This window comes from Daphnia magna, linkage group LG2, assembly GCF_020631705.1.
Source record: "Daphnia magna isolate NIES linkage group LG2, ASM2063170v1.1, whole genome shotgun sequence".
Taxonomy (NCBI): Eukaryota; Metazoa; Arthropoda; class Branchiopoda; order Diplostraca; family Daphniidae; genus Daphnia; species Daphnia magna.
The window spans coordinates 8,133,406-8,159,697 of record NC_059183.1 but is presented as its reverse complement, the minus strand read 5'-3'; the positions used below and the strand labels follow the sequence as shown (position 1 = coordinate 8,159,697).

The 26,292-nt window shown below is 42.1% G+C and overlaps 1 protein-coding gene across 7 annotated transcripts in view; it reads left to right on the top strand.

Annotated features, from left to right (window-relative positions):
* The window catches only part of LOC116915612 (irregular chiasm C-roughest protein), a 66,883-nt gene that overhangs the window by 37,445 nt on the left and 3,146 nt on the right, over positions 1 to 26,292 (top strand). For 3 of the 7 annotated variants that reach the window (XM_032920722.2, XM_032920723.2, XM_045170193.1), the window contains 5 exons: positions 624 to 805; positions 21,317 to 21,474; positions 21,563 to 21,831; positions 24,940 to 25,175; positions 25,238 to 25,703. In XM_032920722.2, the coding sequence (XP_032776613.1) occupies positions 755 to 805; positions 21,317 to 21,474; positions 21,563 to 21,831; positions 24,940 to 25,175; positions 25,238 to 25,703 (1,180 nt within the window). In that variant the 5' untranslated portion in view covers positions 624 to 754. The other 4 variants (XM_032920724.2, XM_045170194.1, XM_032920726.2 and 1 more) reach the window with 4 other exon arrangements.

Here is a 26,292-nt window from a genome sequence, read left to right as displayed (position 1 = left end):
TGAAATCATTTTCAACGACCCCAAAGTTCTTATTTATTTTTATTTTACATAGCCCCCCATTCCTTTTCCCGTTCTCTCATCGAAGAAAGGGAGGGGTGGAATTTTGAAACGATTTAGCGAAAGAAACAGTTGCGTTTTTGGAAGTATACGATGCAGAAATAAATGAAAGAGAGAAAGAAATGCAACGAAAATAGAAGAAAAACTTTTTAGAACGTTGAAGAAAAGGTAGAGATGGATTCTTTGTGATTTGTTTATTTTTAGAGTCTACCGCCTTACCGTAATAACAGTATTCTCTAGGTACGATCAAGGTTAGGAAAGAAAACGAAAAAAAAAACTTGTATCGCCCTACCTTTTGGCCCGTTGTTGTATTCCAAACTATTTTGAAGACTCGTGGCAGTCGAATGAGAAAATTCCTCCACATTTTTATGTATATCGACAGCCGGTAACAGCTTCCATTGTGTGTTGCCGTTCGGTTCAGTTGGGGCCTGTTGGCTCTCTCTCTTTACTTTGACGTGAATCACATGCAAAAGAGGATTGAACGCCATCACCTGTCTCCTTCATCTCGCACCAAATCTAATTATGGATTCTCTTTATTTTGTTTTTTTTTTTTCGTTCATTTTCAGAATAGAGAATAACAATTGATCAGCCGTCCGTCGTATCGTTAACCGTCGCAATCGACCTCTTCGTTCAACAGGATAAGTGACGAGACTGTTGTACGTGCAACAACCCGTTTTCTCGCTGTTCGTCGGCTGTCATGGTGAGTCATTATGATCATCATCATTTCTCTATAGCAGCCGGCATTTTCGTGAGTGAGATTGCAAGTCTATCTATATACACAACAAGTACTTTTAATGTTTAACTGTAACGATTTTTCACAAAGCCTCTTCAGGTTTTTCTTTTCTTATTTGTGGTTGATTATCAAAGCGCCCGCCTTACACACATCCCCTTTTTTTTTTTTTTTGTGTGTGTGTTTTCTTTGCGAGGTTAGCGGACGTCATTGCATCGTGATTGTGCTGTGTGTGGCGGTGGGTGGGTTTCTTTGTGGCTTATGGTGTTGGCTGATTCACTTATGTGTTGCAGCCGGTTTCATTAAAATTGACGTTTCTACCTCTCTTTCTAGAGCCACGCCTAGATGAGCTAGTTTCGTCATCCAAGGTTGAATAGACCACAATCAACGATGGCTCTATACTTAGTTATCGTGTACACAGGCAGAGATAATATATTAGACGTGCTGCGTGCAGTATTTATCATCCGTCCAACAGCGGGTGGTGTGGGTGTGTGACCAGCCCAATTCTAAGCCCCTCCGACACACACACACACACACACAAAAGAAAAGGCTCATACGATAATTATCTTCACCTGCAACGCTGTGAATTTGTATTCTTTTCTCTATTGATGATGCCAATGAAGTTTCGTTTCATTTGCAAAAAACCCTCTTCGTATTTGAATTTTATTTTTTCAAGTCGCCATTAAAACGGACGGCCCACACACTTGTGTGTACCGTATCGATCGTAGATGATGGAAAAACCCCATGCGCACATTTCGATTTTGCTCTTCTAACTCTGTTTGGATTTCACTGTGAATTCCATATCGACCGGAGCTCATAGACGAACGATGAGGGTTGGGGGGAAACATCATCGTTGTTTACGTTTTGCGACGAGTGCGCTGCACGCGGCGAGGAAAAGGTAAAGCGAATCTTTACAACTGGAAAAGAAAAAAAATTCGTGTGAGGCGCACAGTTGGAACGATGGTGGAGGTCCGTGTTCTGTCGAGCACTCATCATCGTTATCTGGAACATTTCGATCAAAGTTGTTGTCTACTCCTTTGAGGTTTTCACGCTGTGCCTTGCCACGCAACGAGCGCAGTCGAGTGCAACCTCTTGACTTGTGAGCGTTTGTTTATTTATTGATTTGTTTTTCATATGCTTGGTTTGTTTTTAATTGAAACACGACTCGTTGTACTATACAATTTCACGTTACAGCCGTCGCATTTCGAAACTTTTCAATTTTCGTCTGGAACGAAAAAATTATTTCGATTTTTCAAAACCTTGGCCTTAACGATTTCCCATCGAAGTTTACGTTTGTTCCTTCCTATTTTTTTGTCGTCTTATCTGCATTGACATTTAAATGAGCTGCTATTACGTTTGATGATGATGAACAGAAGTCATTGCCGTTCAAAAACCGGGAAAAAAAAGGAATGATTTGTGAGGAGGTTGGTTTGTAATGACGTCTAGAAGACCTTCTTCCTAGATTATGAATAAGGTCACATACAAAAAGGGAGGGGCGAGGAAGCTTTCCCCGAAGGAGCCACACGGAGAATCCAGGAAGAAAACGCGTCTTCTCTTACGTGTGTAAATGCTGCGCAGCATTTCTTCATAGTTTTCTATTTTGTTCTGTCTGTCTCGCCGTTCACGTCGCCCTTCATTTCAGGGTGAGAGTCTAATTGGAACGTTCGCCTTGATCACGAATCGATTCACCTCGACTGGACTTTTCTAATTCGTTTCAAGTGCAGGCAAAGTCGATCATCGTATGGGTTTCGGCCGATAGTTCGTGAAACACGCAATTCTGTTTTGTTTTTTTTCTCCACATTCTTTAATCAGACGCCAGAAAGGCACAAAGTTGTTGTCAACTTTGTACCTTAATAGCCTCGTGCGTGATGCAATTAGCCACATGTTCGTTATGAAGTTTTTCTCTTTTCTTTTGGGCCTTCTTTTCACTTTTGCTTTTATCGCCTCCTCCGTCTTCCAATTGTCTTGTTATGTTTCTCTGCCTTGTGCCGATCCCTTCATTAGCAGCCGACTGATGGATGTTCTCGACTTTCATGCGTCATCCGACCGTAGTTGTCCCGATTTCTTTTGACCGATGAGTTAGATGTAAAGAATACCATAACGATTTTTTCAACCTGATGTTTGAAATCCGCTCACGATTTTTTATTATTATTTTTTGAAATATCCTACACACACACACACACACAAAAGAAGGAAGTTGAAAGGCACGTGATATTTCCGGCCTCTATCGTCTCTCTATCTTTTCACTAATGAAGCAAGAGGTCGTCCTTGGCGTGTGCTGGCCGCCAACATTTTCCATCTTCTTAATAGGCAGTGACATATATTCCATCCTTCTCTTGTTTGATTTTTTTCCTTTTTGTCTCAAGGTCTTGAAATAATCTTCCATTCGGAAAATGCGTTTTCTTTTGTTTTTCTATTAGTCTTCGCACTATAGCCTTTGTGTGAGTGTGTTTGCTTGTTGAGCTTGTATTTCGGAAGCCCGCGTCGCATTTCCGACACTTATATGACGGGCGCAGCCTGGCCTACCGCCTCTGGCAGTCATGACTCGCATGTCGTCTCCTTCCATCAACTTCCACACATCCGGAGTTTCCAGTAAAGAAAAATTTTTTTTTTAAAAGGGAGGAACCTTGCTTTGATTGTAACCTTGCCCAGTTAATTAAATAAGACCTTTAAAAGGACAAAGAAAGAAAAACCGCACAGAACTTTTGATAAAAAAAACAAGGCACCACATGTCTGCGATTGGAGGCTGTCGAGTCGGAAAAAATGTTGGGGTGGAAGTAAAATCAAAAATGAAGGGGGGTCATTCCGGCCTTGCCACTGTGTTGACCATGTGTTTGTCACTGCTCTTTTATACACATAAATGTGCTACGTCTCGATAGCGCTATGCCGACAGCGAACGAAAGGCACATCAGTTGCTGGAAGATGAGATGTTTCTTCTTCTTCTTTTCACACAGAAGCATTTCTTCTTAGGCTTGTCTTTCGGAGCCCCCCACAAAGACTCTTGATCTCCTTTTGCCCTGTTACTACTCGCTCACAAACTTGATGGTTCGACAAAGACGGGCAAGTAGAAAAAAAAAAAAATGTCAAGTTTCATGATGTAGTGGTATGTGGGTGAGAGTGCTCATCTCTCTTGTCTGTTTCGGCTTGTCCATTTCCAGCCGAGATGAAGAGGGGGCGCTGTAGGATTCCCGACTCTTCGTTGGGGAATTTTTTCGTGAGACGGAGCTCATCCGATAGAGGCTGGAAAGAACGTATTTATAGTGAATGTCTTGAGTTCACATGGAGGAGATTGCTCTTGTTCTTATTTCAGCCTTTTGCTTCTCGGCTGTCTGCTAGTAAATGTCCGTGCACTTTCCAAAGAGCTTTAGATGCACTTTTTTTTTTGTTTCTCTCTCTTACTATTAAGAGAGTGGGGAGGGGAAAAAAAATGTGATATGTGCAGGAATAACACTGCGAAGAGTGATGATTTGATCTTGTATCCCTTATAAGCTACTGCCATGTGTTGTAGTGCCTGTGGATCGGATGCGCCAGATGGATGTTGTTTGTTGACAGCCAAGTCTCTCGTCGTCTCTCGCCTTTCAACGTGCACGACGTGACGCGTAAAGACGACAACAATAACCGAGAAACAAAAGAGTTGTTTACCTTATTCTTTTCTGACTGTGTTAAACAGAAGAAAATAAATCAAAAGAAGAAGCTGTTCTTGGTTTGGATTTTTTTTTAAATTCTATTTTCCCCGAGGTGGACTCGCATCCGTGGACTCGCATCCTTACTTGTTTATTTCACGCGCGTTTTTTTTTTCGTTTTGTTTGAAACTATCCAGCCACGTTCCATTTAGATGGCTCGTGTTCGATAATCGTGGCTGGAATGAACGGGAAAAGACTGGAAAGAAAGGAGGGAGGGTATAGCGCTCAGTGGGCGCGTGATTACAGGAAGGAAGTGACCCCTATGAAAATTGTTCATCCCGTCAATTTTTATTCTTTTCCTCTCTTTTGTTTTCCTCCAGCTCGTGCGTGCCTTGTTGATGTTGTGTTATGTCGTGTACTTATACCACACCGCTACAACATTCACCCCTTGCTACTTACCCTTTTTTTTTGGGGGGGGGGGGATAGCGTTTCGTTCACTTGGAAACCTAACATCTAACCCGCGAAGCAGTTCATCACCGCCAACTCTAGTGATTGCAATCACCGACTTACACGACCCCTTTCTTCTTCAACTTCCTCTTTTCAACCTGTCTCTAACTGTTGATTTTTGATTTTTTTTGTTCTCCATTGTCGTCCCTTGCGTGATGTCTTGCACAACTCACGGCCCAACTAAAAGTTATGCATTTTCAGTTACTTGATTCTCTTAAATTTCTAAATAAGTTTTTTTTTTTGGGTGTGTGTGTGTGTGTGTATAGTAATCGGGGTAGAAAGCCATTTTGTTTAAATGACGTAAATCCTTATCCTGGTGCGTGCACTCGATGTCGTTTTTTTTTAAATAACAGAAATGGAATTATGCAATTCACCGAACAATTGCAATTAAAAACTCTTTTTTCTTATTTTTAGGGGGAGGGGGGTTGTAGAAGCTGTTATTATTATTATTTTTTTACTGTGGACCCTCTTGGTGAAGATAAACTAATGTCGTTAAGGCTACAGGGCAGGATTAGGGAGAGTTGCAGGTGGGGGGAAAAATCAACTTGATAATGATGATTATTAAACGAATGAGGGCACAAGACGGAGGCCTCCCCCCCTCTGGTAATTTCAAATAAAACACTTTTTTTTTTACTTTTTTTTACTTTTTATTTGTGTGCGTTGGTGGATCGTTTTCTCCGATTTTTTTTGTTTGCCCCCCTTCATCCCTGTGTTAAATTGTCTTCAGGTGGTTAAATTAACGTAAACGGGAGGAAAAGAGGGAGACGGGGGGGGGGAGCTTCTCCTAGACACAAAAGCCATATAGCCCACAGCGCAACGCAAGGATGCGTACGACACTGGAACGGAAATGAATAAGGAACCATTAGCTGTTGGTTGAAGCCGACCGAGAGTTTTCCTTGGCGACCCCTCGCCGCCATTGCCTTGCAATTAGAGCGCTCCTTATTCAAGCTGTGTGTGTGGCTGGCTCCCCACAATTTGTAAAGCACAGATTTCTTTTTTTTTTTTCTTTTTTCTTCTACTGATAAAAGCCAATGAATCACACAGAGGAGATGGCGAAAGTTTTTTTTTTTTCCGGTCACGAAGTCAACAGAAAAAAAAAACAAAATCAAACCCTGTGGCGTTTCACGTGAAATGGCGGGACTTGTGCTGGAAAGCCGGGCCGGCCTGTTGGTGGGCGGGTATTAGACTTGTTGTTATTATTATACCGTGACCAGGGTATTCTCTACTCGGACTCGGCTCATTGTTATTTGCTGTTGGGCCGTCTTCGACGTTGGTGGCATTCGACCTCAATTTCGCCTACCGTGTTACACCGAAGATGTCGTGCTGCGTGTCCCCCCGTCCGCCAAAAAATAAAAGGAAAAACTTTTTCTTTCCTGCTTTCATCGGCCTCCACCCTGTTCTCCTATACGTCAACAGTTTTAAATGAATGCCATTAAAAGAAATCAGCATCGAGAGAAAGAGATGAAAACATGCAAGAGTTTGTCGTAGCTGGAGGGCTACCTTGGCATTGTCGATGGTAATTGAAGAGCGAAAAGATATTCAATGAATAGATTGAATAAAAAGAAAACGACAGCTGGGCGTGAAATTGTATAGGGAGGTGGAAACGAATTGCAGCACAAGCCACTCGTGAATCTATCGAGTATAGGTGGGCGGGGTTGAAATCATTTCGATTCGACGTTGATCAATGTTGCGGTGTGTGCCGTCGATGAATGTGTGTAAATTTGGGCTTGCGGCGTGCCCTCGCTCTGCTAGTCGTTCACACATTTCGATATTTATCTTTCGCTGGGTGTTCCCCTCTTGTTTTTTGCGCGTTAGCGCTGAAAGAAAAAGACACAAATTTCATCGTCATTGTGGCTTTTTTTTTTGTGCTGCTGTCTGTTTGTTCTTTTCTATTTTGGCCATGGAAATGAAAAGAGAGACAAATGTTCTTTCTTTGTTCCATTCGAAACTATGACGTCTATTCCGTTCCACGTTTTGCGATGTACAGTTGAAGTGGGTGCGCGAATGTTATCGCTCTGTTGGTAGTTAAGCGTGCGCCATCTTCAACTAAATGATGTCCCCCTTTTTTTTTCCCCACTAAACAAGTTAAATCGTTTCTATTATTTATTTTCTACTAGTTTTTTTTTAATTTTTTTATTCGTCCGTATTTTATTGTAAAGCAAGCGGAGGAGTGGTGCATTTGCTGTCACTTCAAGATTTTGTTTTCGCATGGCCCTTGCTCTCCTTTCTCATGGGGGGAGAAGAAAAAAGAAAGTGGAAAGTGCAGAATCTTCTAGTTCTGTGTTCGAAGAAGATGTCTGCGCAGATGCACCGTTTTGCATTCGTGAAAAATGATGGAGAGGAACGAAAGGCCAAAGATGCGGAATAAACGGGGAAAAGAAATAAATAAAAGAAACGGCGAAATCTGCGGTTCGTTTAGGCGTAGGAGAGTTGGATATACAACACCCACGGCTGCAGTGAGAGTCACGGACAATGATAGAATTGAAGAGGGTCCTCCTCATCACACTCGGCCAAGTTTTTGATTCGCTTATCTCGGTAGCACCTCGGACCCCGAGCGCGTGAAACACGGCTGGCGTCGCATTATTTTAACCTCACTCCCACGTCTTTTCCTTCTACATTTGCCTATTTTCCTCTTTATTTTTTTTATTTATTTATTTATTTTTTTCGAACCAAGAATTGAATTTTTACGTTACTCATTTTCATGTCGGAAGAGTTAGCGCATAACAGTGGGGAGTTTCACTGGGCTTTTGTTCACATGGCAGGACTTTGTGTTTTTTTTTCGTATTCTTAATTTTGTTTGTTTACAAAGCAACGAGGAAAAGAAAAGAAAAGAATACAACACGAAAACATCAACAGATATTACCCTCTTGGCGAACCAACTGCTGCTATTCTCTCCAGCTATCTTTATAATTAGACGAGCGTACGCACGTATTAGCCAAGGGTCTGGGTCTCGGGTTATGGGTACAATATGTATATATGGTGTGGACGATCGTTTCCACCCTCCCTTCTGATATTTGATTTTTCTTTCTTTGTCTGGCATTAGTAGTCTTTTTGTTTAATTAGAATCCTCCTCATCGAAATGAGGGGGGGGGGAACAAAAAAAAAAACAAAAGGACTTGAATCCCGTTCTCTTACTGCTACCCGACTGTTTTTGATAATAAAAAAACAAAACAAAACAAAAAAACTCAACCCCTTTTTTTAAGAAAAGAAATTTCAATTTGGAATTTCCTGATAATAAGTGGGGGAGGGAAAATTAAACGGATGCGCGTGATGGCACAAATTTTCGTTTGGTTTTCAAGCTATCAAAAAAAAAAAAAAAAGATAAACGATTCGTCTGCAAGTTTGTTTAGATGGAGTGTCAGGTGAGAATAGATTTTCACTGATGGCCCACAGCAGCCGCGTTTTGTATTTTAAATATTTAGGAGTGTCACATGCAAAACAGATTAACGTTTTTTTCTCCCTTTCCTTCTCGCCGGCTGGGGGTCCATTCATTTCCGAGTGCAAAGTTTAAAAAAAAAAAAAAAAAAAGACATTTGCTTCTTGGGTTAGGGGGTAGTAAAAAAAAAAAAAAATCTTATTCCTCCCCCCTCCTACACCATGGCTTCGCACTGTGTGTTTTTTAGCCTTGTCTTGATAGTTTCCAACCCCCCCCTCTGGCCTCTATTTTTCTCATTTTGTCCGGGGGGATAGGAGAGAAATAAAGAAAAACTGAAAGAAAATAGAAGAAGAAGGTGGAGCATAGTGGTGTAGTGTACCCCGGCTGCGTCGGACGCGTCACGACCGGTCGAGACCCGCATAGGGCTTCTGCCTTCTCTCTCTCCTAGCTGTTTCTAATGGTCCGGCCCCCATTTTTGGTAGCATACTATGCCACTAGAGGGTAAAACGAAAGCCACGACAGAGGAGTAGGAAGAACGAAGCCGACTCTACTCACCCAGTCGTCTCCAAGACTTTGAAGGTGTTGGACGTGCTTGTTTTCTCTGCGCTGCTCTTCGTTGAGTATCGGCGGCCGAGTGTCTCAACGGCGCAGGTCCTTTTTTTAAAATTTTCATTCAACGAGTTTGTTTGCAGTCTATTTTCTCATATCTTTTTTGGTGGAAGTTGATTTCACTTATTGAATTTTGTTTACCTTGTGCAATAGTTTCTTTTGCTTCTTGTTTGTTGAACAGACACGAGATACAACGAGGACTATTTGAAAAAGATTGAAGGACAAACATTTTGTGTGCGTGTGTGTGTTTTTTCAAACGTGGCGCGCGATTTCTAAATAAAATCAAATCTCTTCTGTAAATGCGCGGGGACGATGTGACTAACATCCCGTGACGGATTGCGCGTGTGTTTGTGTGTTATTTATGTGGATCCTATTACGTGCGACATCATTTCCTCATCATTGACTCCTTGCCATTCGTTAAGAAGGTTAGAGTACACACAACGTTTCTTTTCTTTTCAATTTTTTTTTTTTTTAAGTATTAACCCTTTGCTTCGTTTATGGTTTTTTATTTTCTATTTTATTTTCTTTTACTCTGTTATTTTTTGTTGTTGCTTTCAACCGAATTTTTGAAACATGATTCCGGCGTTCAGTAGAGCATGTTCAGCGTTAACGGTTGTTACCGTTTTCTGTTTACTTGTCACCGGCATTGTGATTTTATTCTAACGCAAAAACACTCGTCTACAACGTTCGGCATATTCGCCTCTAAAAAAAAGGATAAAATGTCTTTAAGCGTGTCGACTGCAAGCAGCCGTCCTAGTAGGATATAATAAGGAACACGATTGCGAAAATACGGGGAATTCATTGCTTTCCTTAGATCATTCTTATTGTTGTTGCCATTTGTTTGCATTATATCCTCTGCGTCGCACGCCCATTTTGCCCGACCCCTTCTTCAGTTTGACATACACACGCACTACGCTTGCCTGTGTGTGTGTGTGTCTGATGCTTTCCTTTATTCCGGTCTTATTCATCCGTCTATGCGCGCGGTGCTCCTGTTATTCTTGAGTAGTAGATTCACTTCTCGTCCGCTTCTCAAAAGCCTCTACGGCTCGATGGCACCTCTCCTGTTCTCGCTCTCTGCTTCCCATTGTGTTACACGCGCGTGTTGTTGACTTCCTCTCGGACGTGAGGGGAACTTGGGAGCAAGAAAACGGAAGGAACTAAAGGGAAGCTGTGCCAGGGCGACGTAAAAGACGAGCATGATGAAAAAGGATGTCCAAAAATTCACACTCGAACGAGCAAATGGGATACATTTTAAGAACGAAAGGCTTCTTCCTTTTTTCGTTGTTGTTGTTATTGTTGTTGTTGTATATATTCAATATTTATTTGTATTGTCATTTTGACTTGGGAAATGAGCTAGCGGCTAAAAGGAGCCAATTGGATTTCACTGTGTTGCGTCATAAAAATCCGGTGAATTTACTTATCACTGATGTCAGGACGGAGACTTTTGCGTTTAGGTCGATAGGAGAAGCTAATGCCTGCGTCTGATTTTTTTCTTCTTCCTGGAAATGAGATACTGGATTCATTAGCCTGTCTGTCGGTTATTACTGGATAGGTCCTTTTTTTTCTTTCCCGAAAAAAACAAAAGACAGACGAAGTCAATGTGTTATATTGTTTTTTTGCTCAACAAATGGCCAAATCGAAGCCCTGCTTCAGAGGTACATGCAGGAGCTATCTAGTTGATGCGTTCCATTATTTTTACACAGTATAGGTGCGTGAAGTTGTGAAGCTCGCATCGATGTGTGTGTGTGCAAAACGTGCCCATGTCCTTCTACCGCGTTAATAGCATGATTGGCTCTTCTACGGAGAAAATGAGAACTGAACACGAAGGTGAACCAAAAAAAGCTTTGGTAAACTTCACCTGTGGGGTTATACCATCCTCTGTTTCGACTTCGTGTAGCTTTTGAAAGCTGAGCTGCTTGCCCCTTTTCAACAATCTCAAAAAAGAACCGCAGACGCCAACTCTGTTGCACAAGGAAAAACAATACCATCACCAAATAGAAGGAGAAAGAAAAACAAGAGGGATAACAATAGCATCATCAACGAGAATAGAGGAAGGGTCTGACTGGAACTTTTTTTTTTTTTTCCTTCTTTTTCATCTGACTTGTTGTTTTGAATTTCTTTTCACTCTCGAATGACTTTGCTCTGGCGGCTGCTGGCCCTATTTTTTTCTTTTTTTCAAATCGAATTTGCATATAGTGTAGACAGTTGTTGTTTTTTTCTCTCGTGCGTGATTGTCTGTCTGTATACTTAAGCTCAATTCTCATTTTATTTTTGGAAAAAAGGAAAATGCGGTAAAAGATTATTATTTTTTTTCGGTTTGAAAACTTTCGCTGCGTTCCGACATCGTCCGATCGATCGTGACCGGCAAAATAATAAGATAAACAAAAAACGCCTATAGGTTTTTATTTTTTATTTTTTTTACCGTACCGTTTTCTCTTTGCGCTGCTGTTGATGGCGTGTACCTGATTGCTAGGCGTTATGCTGGGCAAATGGTGGCCCCACAAATTACGGCAACGAACTGAAGGCGATAGGTCAATTTATGATACGTAAATTTTCACCAACTTCATTTGCTTTTCCTGCCTCTTAGAGAAAAAAAAGAAAGGCCAAAACAAATTATGTTTTTGAAAAGAGGCAACTCGAAAATGTACTGATGTTAATACGAGTAGTAAATAGGGAGAAAAGGTTACTTCATTTGATGATAACGAAATGGACATCCCGGAAACCCATTAGACGGCCAATCATCAGTGTAGTAGCATACGCAAGAGGGGGGTAGACGAGGGTGATGAAGACGAAGGGGGGAGGGAGACAAAATTGAGGCCTTTTTCCTTTTTCTTACCCTAGTGGCAATCTACTAACACTATTATATCGTTCACGCTGTTATTTCGAAAGATAAATACTAAACTATTGCGACCTTGGTGTGCCGAGAGTCCGTTCAATAGACAATTACTTTTTACCTTACGGCACAGCAAACAACAATAAACTCAAAAAAAAAAAAGGGAACAACAGCTAGCTTCCCTTCCTCTCCCTTCTCTAAAAATGCTGCAACCAATGTCCAAGAAGTTGTTGTTTTTTTTTTTTTCTTTTTTGAATTTCCCTCCAATCCGCTTTGGTCTCGTCCGATGCGGCTTGCGGTCGAGCAAAATGTGAGGTCACTACGTTTTACTTCTAAACAATCAAAAAGGAAAAAAAAAAATAAGTGAACAACAACAAAAGCAACCCCTAAAGAAAAAAAAGGAAAAAACAAATGAAAAACACACGCGCATGGAAAAAAAAAAAACAAAAAAATTACGTTGCTATTTGGCTAGCGGCTGAAACGCAAAGCGGCGGCAATCATTTGCTCGGCTCCCGTCTTGTGCGCGCACGCCATTATTATTTCTTTGAGACTTGTTTTATTACGTAAAGAACACACCTAGGCTGCGTCCCTCAAGGAAATGGAGAATTTGCGCGATGGAAAACACACACACACAAGAAGGTGGGGGGAATTGGAGAACAAACAAAGTGCAAGGAACACCAAAGACAGGCTGACAGTATATAACTATTAATGGAGTCGATTGTTGCGGGTGTTTTGTTAGCGACAGTACGCCAGTTTCGGCTACCGATTGAATGCGGAGGGATGCAACCATCACTCATTGTCGAGCTTAATATACCATGGTCGATTTCTGCGTATAATAGACTGCGTATTTAAGTTGGATCTATAGTGTTAGCCGTCACCCCTTTTTTTTTTTGGATTCAATCCTTCATCAAACCTCGTTCCTTCCTTCCGTACTTTTCCTGTCATGTACTATATGTGCCTGCTCTCCGTGTTTCCGTGTTTTTTTTCAGATCGCCATTTGATGAAAGTAGAAGGCAAATATGGGCTGTAATTGATTGTTTGAAAACAATGGCAAGTCAAGACAAAATCTTGTAGGATTTTCAATCCTTTCTGTATATACAAATGTCCTCGGCGCTTGTGACGGGGCTGTCGATGCCGCCGCCGTTAGTTGGGGATCACTCGACAAAGACATCGAGACTGATGGGTGTCTAGAATTGTGCTGGAGAAAGTTTTTTAAAAGAAAAGGGGGGCATAGGGGAAACAGAAAACAACAACAGCCGGGGTTAAAAAGAAAGACGGGAACGAGCTAATGTTTGTTTGACTGGGCCAGCTCTCGCATCAGCATCTCTCTCGCCCTTAGGTTATTTACGCTTTAATGTAGAGCGGCTGAAGCTTCTTATTCTTCTACTCGTTCGGAAGTCAAAGAAGAAGTAAACATATCTATACATATATACGCGGCTGGGCGTTCACGGACGGCGTGCACACTTGGAACGGCTGCGGCGGAGGGGGGGACCCCGCCGAGTAGGAGGTTCCCATCAGCACTGATGAGGAGCAAAGAAAAAGGGAAATATCTTTACGGGTTACTTGGGAAATGGAGGCTGCATCGCAGATGCTGGGCAGAAGACAGAAAATATTGAGACTTTTTTTTTTTTTTTCCCAAAGCATTCTTTTGGCTGTTGGGGGGGGTGAGGGCTTCCGGTCAGATGACTCGTCCGTGTGAGAAACGAAGATGAAAGCAAACGGAGTTTATAGGGTGAAGCAGGTCAGATTTTGATGAGAAAGATATTAGATGAGTATTTGACCTCAACAGTAGCCAGGATGACACGGTTCTCTTGAGGAAGAGGAACACCGCCTTCAACATCGGACTGACCTCTTTAAACCCCTTTTTTCCTAGTATTGTTTTGATCGTTCTTGGATGTTTTTTTTGGGCAGAGTGCGCTTAGCTGATGGAATTAATCAAACTAAAATTTGCTTTTGCTTGCGTTGAACGAGTGTTGTAAATAATGGGACACGCCCAATATTGATGAATTGTCCTTTTCCGTCGTGACAACACCTGTGAAGAGGGGCATTTGAATTGATTGAAGAGCTCCCCTCCAAAAAAAAGGGCCATCATATATACCTACGTTACCATATGTCGAGCCCTTGTTTCTATCAATCTTGGAATTGAATATTAATTCAATGTTGTACTATAAGTCGACGTTTTCCTTTATTCGAATTGGGAAACCACTCAAATTTATGGTCGTACTTGTGCAAAGGTGACACACACCTTACATGGCGTAGATAACAAGAAAGGAACCCAGGAACCCTGGCTTCCTTCGGTATACCATGTACACGATGGCTTTCGTCGGTGCTCCACCTACACACACGTCCTTAGCCATTAAAAAGAAAATGAAGAATATAAGCCGGTTATCATTCTTCAATGTCGTCTCGTACCGAAACATCCAGGCGTATGACACACGTTCGATTATTCGATTCTCCTTTGAATCGCGTTTGCTTGCTGCCTTTTGTGCGTCTCTCATCGACACACGCCACTCTGCTTAATTGTATTTCAACGCTTGAAATTCTTTAGTTTGGCAACTGTCCACTCGTCAGCTTGTCGTTTCATTTTTTACATACCGGACTCAAAATAAATGGGGTTAATGGGATATGCGCAGTGTCTCTTCCATTTTTCTCTACGTTTTTAGTTTCTTTCATTTTTTTTTCTTCTTCTTTGTTTCTCGTCTGGCGTATCATATGTCGTCTGGTGACCGAGAACCTCGTCCCCTTGAATCGCTCGCAGCCTTCGTATAAAGGTGCATCTTTATGCAGGCCAGTAGTTGCCGATCTTAACGTGAATTTATAGACAGTCAAGACGGACACACTGAACGTCTAACGCCCACTGGCTCTCTCTCTCCCATACATCTCTTTCGAACCTCATCACTCCTGGCTTATATTCGCTCTATGGTTACGGCCGGCCGTATATGTCCATTGATAATGGCTGCAACTTGACAAGGTCTCCTTTTGTTGGTGATAATAATCCTCTTCTCGTTCAAGAGACTTAATTAATGCACAGCAACATTTTCCTGCAAATGTTTTTGCAGCATCTTTGTTCAAGTGCATCCGCCCTCTGTGAGCTTTTTTTTTTTTAAATATTTTTTTGCTTTCCTCCCTAAAAATGTATGTTGTTTCATTTCCTCTTTTGACTACCTTTCACGATGAATTGCGCGCATGTGTTGTCAAAGATTGCCCTGCGCAGGAAAATCATGGGGAATCTTCGTTCCAGTAGTCGTTGGACTTGAGTTTAAAAAACAAAATACAAAAACACATCGAGTACCGGAGCAAAGAGGGTTGCTGTTTCTTGTCGCCACCCCCTCTTTTCTTTTTTGTATTATTTATTTTCGGATGGGTAAATACTGTCACTGATCGATTTCTAGACTGAAATAGCGCAAGGGTCCAACCCTTGAAGGGAAACACAACTTCAATAACTGAAGAGAAACACGAACGAAAAAAGTGGGAGTTTGGCAGTCGCGTTTGATGCTGCGAGTTTTTTGTGTGTGAAAGAGACGATGAAAAGGCGTGGCCATGCTTTTTCTGTTTTTTTTAAGGCTCGTCGAACTTTTTTCTTTGCGTGTGAAGGAACGCGAAAGCAACAACATTGAATGGGTGGAAGCAGGTCAAAAGGCGGATGACAAAGAAGCGGCTGCATCCGTTGATGCACAGCCTTTTTTTTTTGGCCTAAATCGAGTGAAAAAGTTGGACATTGAAATGAATTCAAGGGAGTTTTTTTTTATTTATTTATTTCCCCCAGAAGAAATAAGAAAGGGTTATCCCATATCACGGTCAGTTTGCCCTTTCGATACGGCTCCGTGCTCGTTCCGTTTTTCTTTTCCCGTTAGTGTGTCGCCACTGACGTAATTCATCGACGCGGGAGGGGGAAACGGACAGCGAAAAAGATGGGCTGAATGACGAAAACTCTATAGAATCTCGCCAACTTACATTGAAGAGGGTTTTTTTTTTTAAATTCACAGTATAAAAAGCTGACGCTACTGGAAAGGACATTCGTCTCTTTGAAGAGGAAAAGAAAGAAAAGGACAGGCGGTACTTTTTGAAAAATTTTATTCCGGCATTGCTAAAGAAAAATAACAAATGTCTTTTTACGTAAAGTTAATGGGGTGAAGAGGTAAAGGTTGGTTATACATACTGATTCGGTTTATCTTTGAAAAATAAAAAGGAGAAACAGCCGCCGTTGCATCACAAATCGGGAGCGTAGCGCTGTGCGCGCTCGGGACCTTCCTTGTGGAGCGTAAACACAACACTTATTGAAATTTATGTAATTCATAGTTTTTATTCTGTGTTTTTTTCTTCCCCGTCTGAGTATGTGGTTCGCTTCGTTTACTTTTGCTTTGGGACAGAGTAGGACAACGTCAGGCTTTTGTCGGCCAATCCAAAACTGAAGGTCCGCCTTTATATTCCCTGTCATCGCCAGTCGGCCGAGGCTGCGTAACCCGGTCGACTTGGGACCTGTGCGGAGCTCGTAGATATTGTATTGAATCATTTCACCCTCTAGCGCACCCCAACAGACTCTCTTTTTTTTTTTCTTTCCTTTTCTGGGCTTCCCATAATTGCTTTACCATCCAGCCCAGAGAGGCAGAGACTGAGTCTGTTGCCTATAAATAGAGTAGAAATAGAGAAGCTGTTTTTTTTGGGGTTTTTTTTTTTTTTTTTGTCATCTACTTTGTTTTGTATTTTGTGTGTGTGTGTGTGTGCAAAGAAAACTTAACAAGAGAAAGACGAGGAGCACAGTGTGTTTGCAGCCGGTGATGCGCACAGAGGCAATAACGGGATCGAATCAAACAATAGGGAGGGGGGACATCCGACAACTGTCGTTATACGTAAAACGATGCAGATTTACCTTTTCATGTTGCCCATTTTATTTTGCTTGTTTCGTTATTTTCTGCGTTTGACGAGAAATGTTTTGACTTGGGCAAATAGAGAAAGTATGACGTCCGTACAACCATAATAAAAAAACGTGCCGGTCGTACAACGTCGCCAGATTTGACACCCGTCAAAACTCCAAAAGAGAACCCCCCCCGCACCGCTTGACTAATATTGATCTTAGAACCGTCTACCACTTATCTGAAACAAGATGCGCAAATGAAGTTCCCCTTTTTATTTGCGTAGATATCTCGATTCGTAAGATCTCAGAGAAAGTACACAAAGTTTTAATACGTCAAAGGAAAAAAAGAAAACTAAAAGATTTCTGTTTGCGAATGCAAAATCAATATCTATCCTTGACAGGCCATCAGCAACCACGTAGTCTTCATCGTACGTCTCCGGTCTGTCATTCTACCGTTCAGCCGTTGATGTCGGCGTGTTTCTCTACATCAAATAGAGAAATAGAAACTAGAAAATAGAAGGAAAAGGGGAAGAGAGAGTGAGCGAAAATGAGAGAGTGACGTCTACATCTAAAAAAAAAAATAAAAATCTGCTGATTCTGTGGAGTGACACACACCAACGATCGTGTGCCGTAGGCGTCGTTGCTGTCGACTACATCTACAACGACAAATGTAATCAAAAAGAGGGAAAACCGGCGGGTGATTGCCTTGCAGCCGGACCTCGTCCATCTTTTCATGTATATCTATACAGTATGTATGTTTTGTTGACGGACACTCACGGGTTCAGAAGACAGCAGCGATGTAGGCCATTGTAAGCGGAAGCCCATCATCATCCCTTTTTGTGTGCATTGTTAATGACAGCGTCGCGCATGGTGGGTGGTTTTTATTCTCGTAAACAAGAACGAATTCTCTTCTTCAAAGAAATGGCATCAGGGCTACGATGCTACTATCGGACTCTTTGCTATATAGTCCTGCCGAACAAAAAGCCACGTGTGAGTCCCTTCTGAGGGCCGCGTATGCATAAAATGATGGCTGCTCATTTTCTTACCGATGGAGCGGCTGAAACGTTTCCTTCTTTCCTCTCTCTCTTCTGGATACCCAACACCTCGAGCTCTATTATAAAAAGACGGAGGGACGGCGAGTAAAGATAATCATCCTTCTTTATATTTCTTCGTTAAAGCTTATTTGGATTTGTTCTTTCCCACCCGGCAGTCAAACAGCTATGGGTCACCCTTCGAAACAACATGCACAGGCTAGGACGGGAGAAATTAGATTTTCTTCAGACCCCCGTCGTCTTTTGGTGTAAAGCAGCAGAGCTAGGAAAAAAAAAACGAAAGGAGAGAGGGGCCAGCGTTTCTCCTATTTCGTAAGTCGATCCTCGTCAGATCCATCGGGTTCTCCCCTCCGTTTGCAGTGTGGTAAGAGAAGGAGAAAAAGAGAAAGACATGAAAGAAACCCACAGCGTCGTTTACCCTTTCTTCTGTGAGTGTGTGTGTGTGTGTGGTATGGAGACGACACCCTCGTCTTTGCAGAGTATCTGGCGTTGCCTTTATTTTATATTTCTCGTCTTCATTCGAAGTCGCTGGAACCCCTTCGATATTACGTGACAAATGGGCAACACATGTAGTCTTATGTGTTTTGTTTGTTTTTTTCCTTCTTGACTTGACTCATCTCGTCCTATATTCTCATTTTCTTCTTCGTTCAGTTTTCCCCCCAGTTTTGCTAATGTGAAATGAGGACTCCCACTCTCCTTAATGTCTTTTTGGGCTTTGTACAAGTCCGCCATTATTTGGGAGACTGGAAAAAGGGGGCAGAGGAGATGAGAAGAATCGACGACGTGTAAAAGAGGCAAGGCTTTTTGATGTTACTGTCCGACACGTTTGCAAAGAAGCCGAATTTGTTTGTCTAAAATTAAGAAGAAAAAAAAAAATCGTTTGGCGGGCATATTAAGTCGAGTTGATGTGATACATTCAAAGATATTTTGCTATGTTGTTTTTCTTTACGACTCCTTGAAAATAGGACTGTTTACGTACAGTTTGACATTTTCTCTTGCAGACTCGCGAGAAAAAAATGAAGAGGGACATTTTATAGCCCTTTTTTTTCACCCTCATCAAACACATAGAGACACATGGAATCTATAAAAACCTCTGAGCTGTCGTCTCCGATTACCCCAACATCTTTTTCGTTCTCATCTTTTGCTAGCTAGCAAAAGAGTCTCGACATCTTCCGGTCGTTAAGTAGAGAGTCTCTTGTTCTCAGAGGAAAAGTTCAAGTTCCAAATTTTTGGAGGGGTCAGAGGCACTTTTCGTTTATTTTGGCTAAAACGTTGGAGTCCTCCTTCAAGAGGAAAAAAAAAAAAAATTATTTTTTGCCAACATCTTGACTTGGAAAAGCTGTACACTAACGCAAGACGACTGTTGTCGATCGTGTTTGTTTTTATGCTTTCAGCTACGGTAAAATCTCTCGGATCTTCCGCTGTTTTATCCAAATTCTTTCCAGCCAGCCGCCGTGAAGCAAACATCACATCTAACACACAAAATCCGGCTAGAAAGTTGAACAAACAGCACTCGTCGGTTCTTTGCTTAGCATTTTCTCCGTCTGATAACCGAATCTCTCTTGTTCTTACGATTTCGAGTGTCGAACGCTCGTGCAGCGTTGAAACAATGCGCACGTCTACATGAAAATTGTCAGTTCTCTTTATCATTTCTTTCAATAACTTTGGGCTTTACGGACGGCGACACGAGGGGAACAGACAAAACAAAAGAAAACGTGGCCGAGAGGAAATCATCAACTAAGAAATGCCATTTTTCCAATCGATGTTTTGATAGCTGACGTAACGAAAAGCTTGATTGCAGAGTGTCTCTCCTTCTCTGTGCCGCCTTTACGTGAAGTGTACTGGAAAACTGTTTGTCATGGCCTTTGTTTCTCTTCCTCGTTGGGTTTCATCCTCCGATGTCGTTCTCATCCTTGTGTCTCTGCCACCGTTTCCGAAAGGACGTCTTCGCAACGTACAAGAAGACCGGGGGTCTTCAAGTGAGAGTTGAATCTCTCTATGCGTTGCTTCTATCTCGATCTCGATGCTAGCGGAAATTGGGTATGTAGCCAACTGGAAACGCACAGAATACAAAAAGAGAAAGAAAGAAACTGAACAAAAATATAAAAGGGCAATAGGTTTGCGCGTGCTGCTTTGCTCACTCGTGCTCTGTCCGGCTTGAACGACTGAGCCATGATCCATCCATTTGAGAAGAAAAAAATCTATGTGTGCTTACCACTACTAGAGAATAATTTTTATTTTCATCATCAGCCTATGTGAGGTCTGATACACGCCCAGACATCAAGACACAAACAATACCTATTGTTTAAGAACCATCCCACTCGTTAAAAGCAAACTATGTTTCTGTTTTTCTAGCGTAAATCGCGCTAAAGAATCTGTTAAGGATTGAACAACATTTCAACTAGCCTTCCTGTTTTTGTAATACCGCCTATAACTTGTATACAACATCCATTGTTGTTTTACGTTTGTTGTTTCATCTATCTTTTCCTTTTGTGTTCTGTCGCGATGAAAAGACTTGCGGACTGCGTACGCATTGCACTGCTGTCGCATGCAATTCGATTTTCGAGGAAAATGGAATTGTTTGCAGACGTGCGGAGCTTTAGAGGACGCATTTGCTGCGAGGGATTTTCCACGGGATCGAAAAGTGGAGTGTGTGTGTGCAGTATTTCAAAAGAACCGAAAACAGCACGCTTATGTGTTTTCACAGAGCGAAACTGAGAGAAAGCACAGTACATGTTGAGTCAATCCGTTGTGCTACTGTTTGACATCGATTCACTCACGCTGTAACCTCTCCTTTTTATTTATACCGCGCCACTATTCCATCCATCTCTTTTTCCATTCGTTGTGGTTTAGTGTTTTGTGTTTGTCTACATTGCGTGCGGAAGGCGAGAAAACGAATGCGGCTTCTCGTCGGAAACGCACTGTTGGAAGGGAGGCAGAAATCCATTTCTACGTCCCGGTTAAGCAAAGGCAAATCTTTTTTGGCCATTGTGTGTTCAGCGCAAACACGGTGAATCCGACATTATATTCACTTCTCCTCTCGTCTTTTGATATACTGACGCGATGACATTATTTCTTTTTTTTTGCGTCTAGGTTTTTTCTTCTTTTTTTTTGCGTGCGACTTTCACCTCATCCAATAGTGGATGTATAAACTTGTGTATGAAATGTGTCAACAAAGTTTGTAGCCTCTTCTTTTTTTTTACGACTTGATTTTTTTTTTTTTATTCTTTTGCTCGTCAGCTGCGGAAGAGAACACGCAACGCTCACGACTTGACCGCTTTCTTTTACAAAAATTGAAGCTAGTGGTACCCAATCCGGCTGCATAAAAAAACGTCCTTTGAAGACGACCCTCTTTTTGAATTAAGATATCATCTTCGTCGTATTATACGCTTCTTTATAATGGCCATTTGCTATGAGAGAAAATGTCGCACACTTTCCGCGGGACTCACGAATGTTCGTCTGTTGCCCTTGGACTCTTATGTGTCCGTCAGATTCTTAGGGTACATGCGAAAACGAAAGAAAAGAAATGGCAATTGTAATTTATGCAAAACGAGCTCCGTTCAAAGTTACGTGAGCGCATGAAATATTGAATAATTCATCGCTCGACTCCGAAAGACGACAGATGCGCTTTGCTACGAAACGTCATGATCCTCATGAATTTGTTTTCTTTTCAGATCGATTCCGTAAGCATTACGTATAGTAACCGATTAGAGATGAGCAACCGCAACATCATCGAGACATCCAGCGACATCATGGATCATCACAATCAACAGTTTAGACAATCGTCACCATCCCCAGCACCGACCAGAAGACCAGATTCACATTGGCTGCGGTAAGAATTGCTTTCCAATTTCTAGTACACGAAGAAGAAGCTTCATCTTATTAGATTACAATTTAATGACTCGTGAAAACCTTGACAGGTGGTCACTCGTGGTTTTAGCTTTCTTTTGCTGTGTGGGCGTATCGAATGGACAAAATTCCGCCAACGGCCAACAAGTCCGGCACGCACAGAGATTCGAACGTGAACCTGAAGACCAAACTGCCGTCGTGGGTGAGACGGTCGTCATGGCTTGTCGGGTCCTTAACAAGGCCGGCGTGCTCCAGTGGACCAAGGACGATTTTGGTCTAGGCAGCGACCGCAATTTGAGCGGATTCGAACGATATAGCATGATTGGCACCGAAGACGAAGGTGAGCCCTATGGAACTCTTAACCTATTTCATTCTTTCGGCTCGCAGTATTTAGATTGACGTCATTTCTCCGTGCATATTTAGCCTTGTTCCTCTCGTTTTCGCTTTCAAGGAGGAGTAGTTTGATCCTTGAGAGCAACGGCCTCTTCTGCGTGTTTTTTTCTTCCGCCTGTTCCTCGTTACCTCGCTCGTTGACTAACGTTATTTTCCAAAGTCATATTCCTTCACCTTTTACCTCGGCCTTTTGAAAGTATTCGTCCGTCTTTCCTTTTTCGTCGGAAGTTTCTTCCCTCCCGTTCTAATTGGTAGTTTCATTACGGGACGAGAAAAAGAAACGTCTGGAACACTCACACAGCCGTCTCCTCCGCTTTTTCCCAACGTCCATCTTTGGCTCTAGTTGACTGTACATCGACGTCCGCATGGTTTAGAATATGCCCATCCCAGAGGGATACTTTCCCGAGGTTTCACGATGTGCCAGAATTTGGGAGACGTGCAAATGGACGGAAGGAAAGTCCCTCCTCGTTCCTAATCCCTCGAAGAGGATCACAGTTGGTTTAAAACCCCCCGCCTTTCATTTCCTATTTTCTCTTGTCTAATCCAACGGTCCTCCCTCGTTGAATGTAGAGGGGATGCCTCGAAATTCGGCGCATACAGTGGCAATCGCTGAAAGGGTTTTACCAAACAGTTTGTCGCTTACATTACGACGCTCTCTTTTATTTGTTGCCTACTTTTTCAAGTTAGCAGCAGTGAATGTTAACAGTCGCGCCCCATATGCTGTTTGATTTCACTCTGTGGGTCACAACTTTGGTTAAAAGCGAAAGAATTTCAAACGTGAAAGAGATCACGGTTCAATTCTGAAGCTGGACCAGAGCGTGCCTTCCCATTTTAGTTAGTTCCACTTGCCTGGACCTTCATAAGATGTTAAACTTTATGCCAACGAATCACCGCCATTTCGCTCGTTTGAGGCTGCGTGTCTCGCCCAATGACAATTGATGGAAGTAAAAAGAGGATCAGATTTTTTTGACGAGTGAATGCCGAAGAGCAAGCTCAAGAGGGTTTGCGGTGTACATTCCTCGCATGTCGAAAGATTCATTAGCATTGGATCCGGAGGGTGTGGCATTGCCGTCTGTCGTAGAAAACTATCGACAAGGTGAAAAATTCAAGAACAAGAAATCGAGAGAGAAAGTCTCGTAATGCGGACTTGGACATGGTGGCTCTATGAAGATCTGACGAAGAAAGGTCGGTTTTAAATAATGATGAGCGAAGCCTTCGTCGACGAAGGTCTCCGTTATGAATAATTACCTTGTTTGTCCCTTGTTCTCGTCCTCCATTCGAACGAACATTGAGGCTTTCATCGACTCCTCCGCAGTTTTCTCTGTTATTTCTCTTTGCTGTCTTCTCAATCATCGGCAGGGTATGCATCACGAGAGGACAAGCAGCAGTTGTGAATCAATAATGTCATTAATTAAAAACCTGATCTTCCCGCTACCGAAACATAGGAAATAGACAGCAGACGCGGTGGGTATAACCTTCTCTGCTCTCCGATTGCCGCGTAAACTGACACCTTCGACGTCAGCATTCGTTTAATCGATGGCGTAATTTTTGATGAGTATTATTAAACGGGCTAACATAAAAAGAGAATCACGCATGTCAGTCGTCAACTTTTTTCGTGTTCACCATAACCTTCAGTTTCAACTTTTTCCCCCCTCAACTTCCGGTGTTAGGTTTCTCTTCATTAGGAGCAGCCAAGACACGAGGGACATTGTGCGTAATTAATTAACAGGCGTCTACTCCAACCACCAACTCCTGAAGTTTTACAATATTAAAATGCATGTTTTTCAGTCAAATTTTTCTTCGTTTGCTTTGATGTCTTCATAAAACGTCAGAAGCAAAGTAGACGTTGTACGTCTATCATCAACCGTAGAAATGCAACTCAAAAAGAAGATGACTTATCGTTTTCCAAGCCGTATAATTTAAAAAGTTGCATTCTTGTTCTTTTTGTTTCTTAAAACATAAGACACGAGTAATAGATAACAAGCCGACCGCGAAACTAAACAGAACAAATAAAAAGCAAAACATGAAAGTATGAAAACTCTTGATTTGAAGCAGCTCTGTCATCCGGATGGAAACAAGAAACACCCTTAGTCATCTGTCAACAAAGAGATTGATTGCCTTTTTCTACTCTCCCCTCTAGACTCTTCTTTTATATTCTTGAGGCAACAGCTTGTGAAAAGAGAGATGCCAAGCTCGACATCGCTATTGGCAGATAACTTTCAAGATGAATGGATGACAAGAAAAAGTAGAAAGCAATGCGCAGTGAAATTTCACTTCTCATTGGTTAATCGGCTGGGAGTAACTGTAGCACTATATCGTCAATCGGTCGTGAATTTGCATTATTTTTTGTTTTCTTTCATACGATATTCCCGCGGGACTGATGGCTTTTTCGCAGTGTCTAGAATCAGTTTAGTGTCTATACGACTCGGATTTCTTTTAGTGCTGTGAGTGTGTTGGCCACATGTTTTCTTTCTCACTCTTCTTCCAGTCCGAACCATCCATCCTGGTTGGGTTTCTTTTTTGTTTTTGTGATTCATAAAAAAAAAGAGGGGAGTTTTATTTTTTTGTCGTGAAGATACAATTCGACACCCAAACGACGAGCGTAGCAACTTTTCTTTCTTTTTCTGTTCCATTCTATCATGAGCAACTATAGACTGCCATCAATGCTACAGCCTTTTTATCTTTGCTTGCCTGTTTGTTTTTTGTTTCTTTCGTGAACTCCCACTCCCTATCTATATGATGTTATTAGCTTTGGAAGGATGACACTCTCGTAGAAGACAAGCGTTCCTTCTCCCCACTTATATATAATAATGTCCTGAGCTTCCCATGCGACAACATATAAAGTTAGAAAATCGGCAAACACAACAACTCTCACAACTTCCGATTCTCTTTCTTCTTTTTCTTTTCGTTTGTTATTGCTCGAACCTTCGGGCGGCGGATGCCGAATGATGCACTCGTTTTGCTGGATATAACACATTGCCTTTCATCTTGGTCTACCCCCACACAAAAGACTAATTTAAAGTTGCTCTTTTTTTTTTTTTATTGGGAAACACAGGCACTTTCTCCTTGCAGATTCGACCGGTGACGTTAGAGGATGACGGCCGTTTCCAGTGTCAGGTTAGCCCAGGCCCTGAAGCGGCTTCAATGGCTATCCGTTCGCGTTATGCTACTCTGGCCGTCACCATCCCTCCCGAGCCTCCTCAGATCGTGCAGGGTTCGCATTTGATCACGACGGAGGATCGAGAAGTCGAATTGGAATGCCAATCTCGGGCTGGCAAACCAGCAGCTGAGGTACCACGTCCTTTTTGTTATGAATGAAAGAAAACTTAATTATTTCATTACTCTTGTTGCAGATTATTTGGTTAGACGGGGATGGTAATTTGATAACCAACAATGTGGAAGTCTTCAAAGAAGTGCTGGCCGATGGCAAACGTACCAATGTCAAATCGGTGTTGAAACTATCACCGAAGATGCACTACCACAACAAAAACATCACCTGTCAAGCTCAGAATGCGGCCGAACGATCACCTCGAAGCGTTTCGCTGCTGATGGAGGTCAAGTACGCACCGAAAGTGACCGTCACACTGGAGCAGGAACGGATAGCCGAGCTGGAATCGGTCCGTTTGTCATGCCACGCTGATGCCAATCCACCCAACGTGATTTATAAGTGGTACATTAACGACGAGATCGCACACGGTGACTATTCAACCGAATTGATCATCGCCAGCGCTAGCCGCCAGCTCAATGACGCCATCGTCAAATGCGAAGTCACCAACGCCGTCGGCAAAGGCGAAGACAATCAAACGCTTAGCGTTCACTGTAAGTGTTTTAGCATGGCTAGGCTCTTTTCTTTTTTCCGACTCTTGCTAGTACAGCCAAACAAATAGCAACGAGCTTATGGATGGATAAGATTTTGAATAGGACTACGGGGAGTATAGTCTGTGATTGTAATGGGCCACGAATCAAGATCCCCTCCCTGTTTCTTAGAATCTTGAGAGCTATAAGACCTTTAGAGCTATTGACTAGGGAAAGATGGGCGGGGCTTCGTCTGCAGATCAATCCTTCAACGATTCCATCGCTTTTTAAGATGATGGGATGATACGAGTATTACACCCAGCGACCGTGAGATCGCCTGGATAGTAAACACACACTAGCACAGATGGACATAAACTTTAGCCATTACTGTGTGTATTCATTTTCTTTAAAAAAAAAAAAAAAACAACTTTAAATCGTAAAGGGACGACAAGCAACGATAGATTATGAATATGAAGGAGAAAAGAAAAAGAAAATGTAATGTACAACAAGAAAAAAATCGTATTCGGCGTTAGTAGCCCAGTGATAAAAAAAGCAATTTTTTTTTCTCTCTTTTTTGGCTGAAAAATCCATCCAGGAGTATACAGAATATATA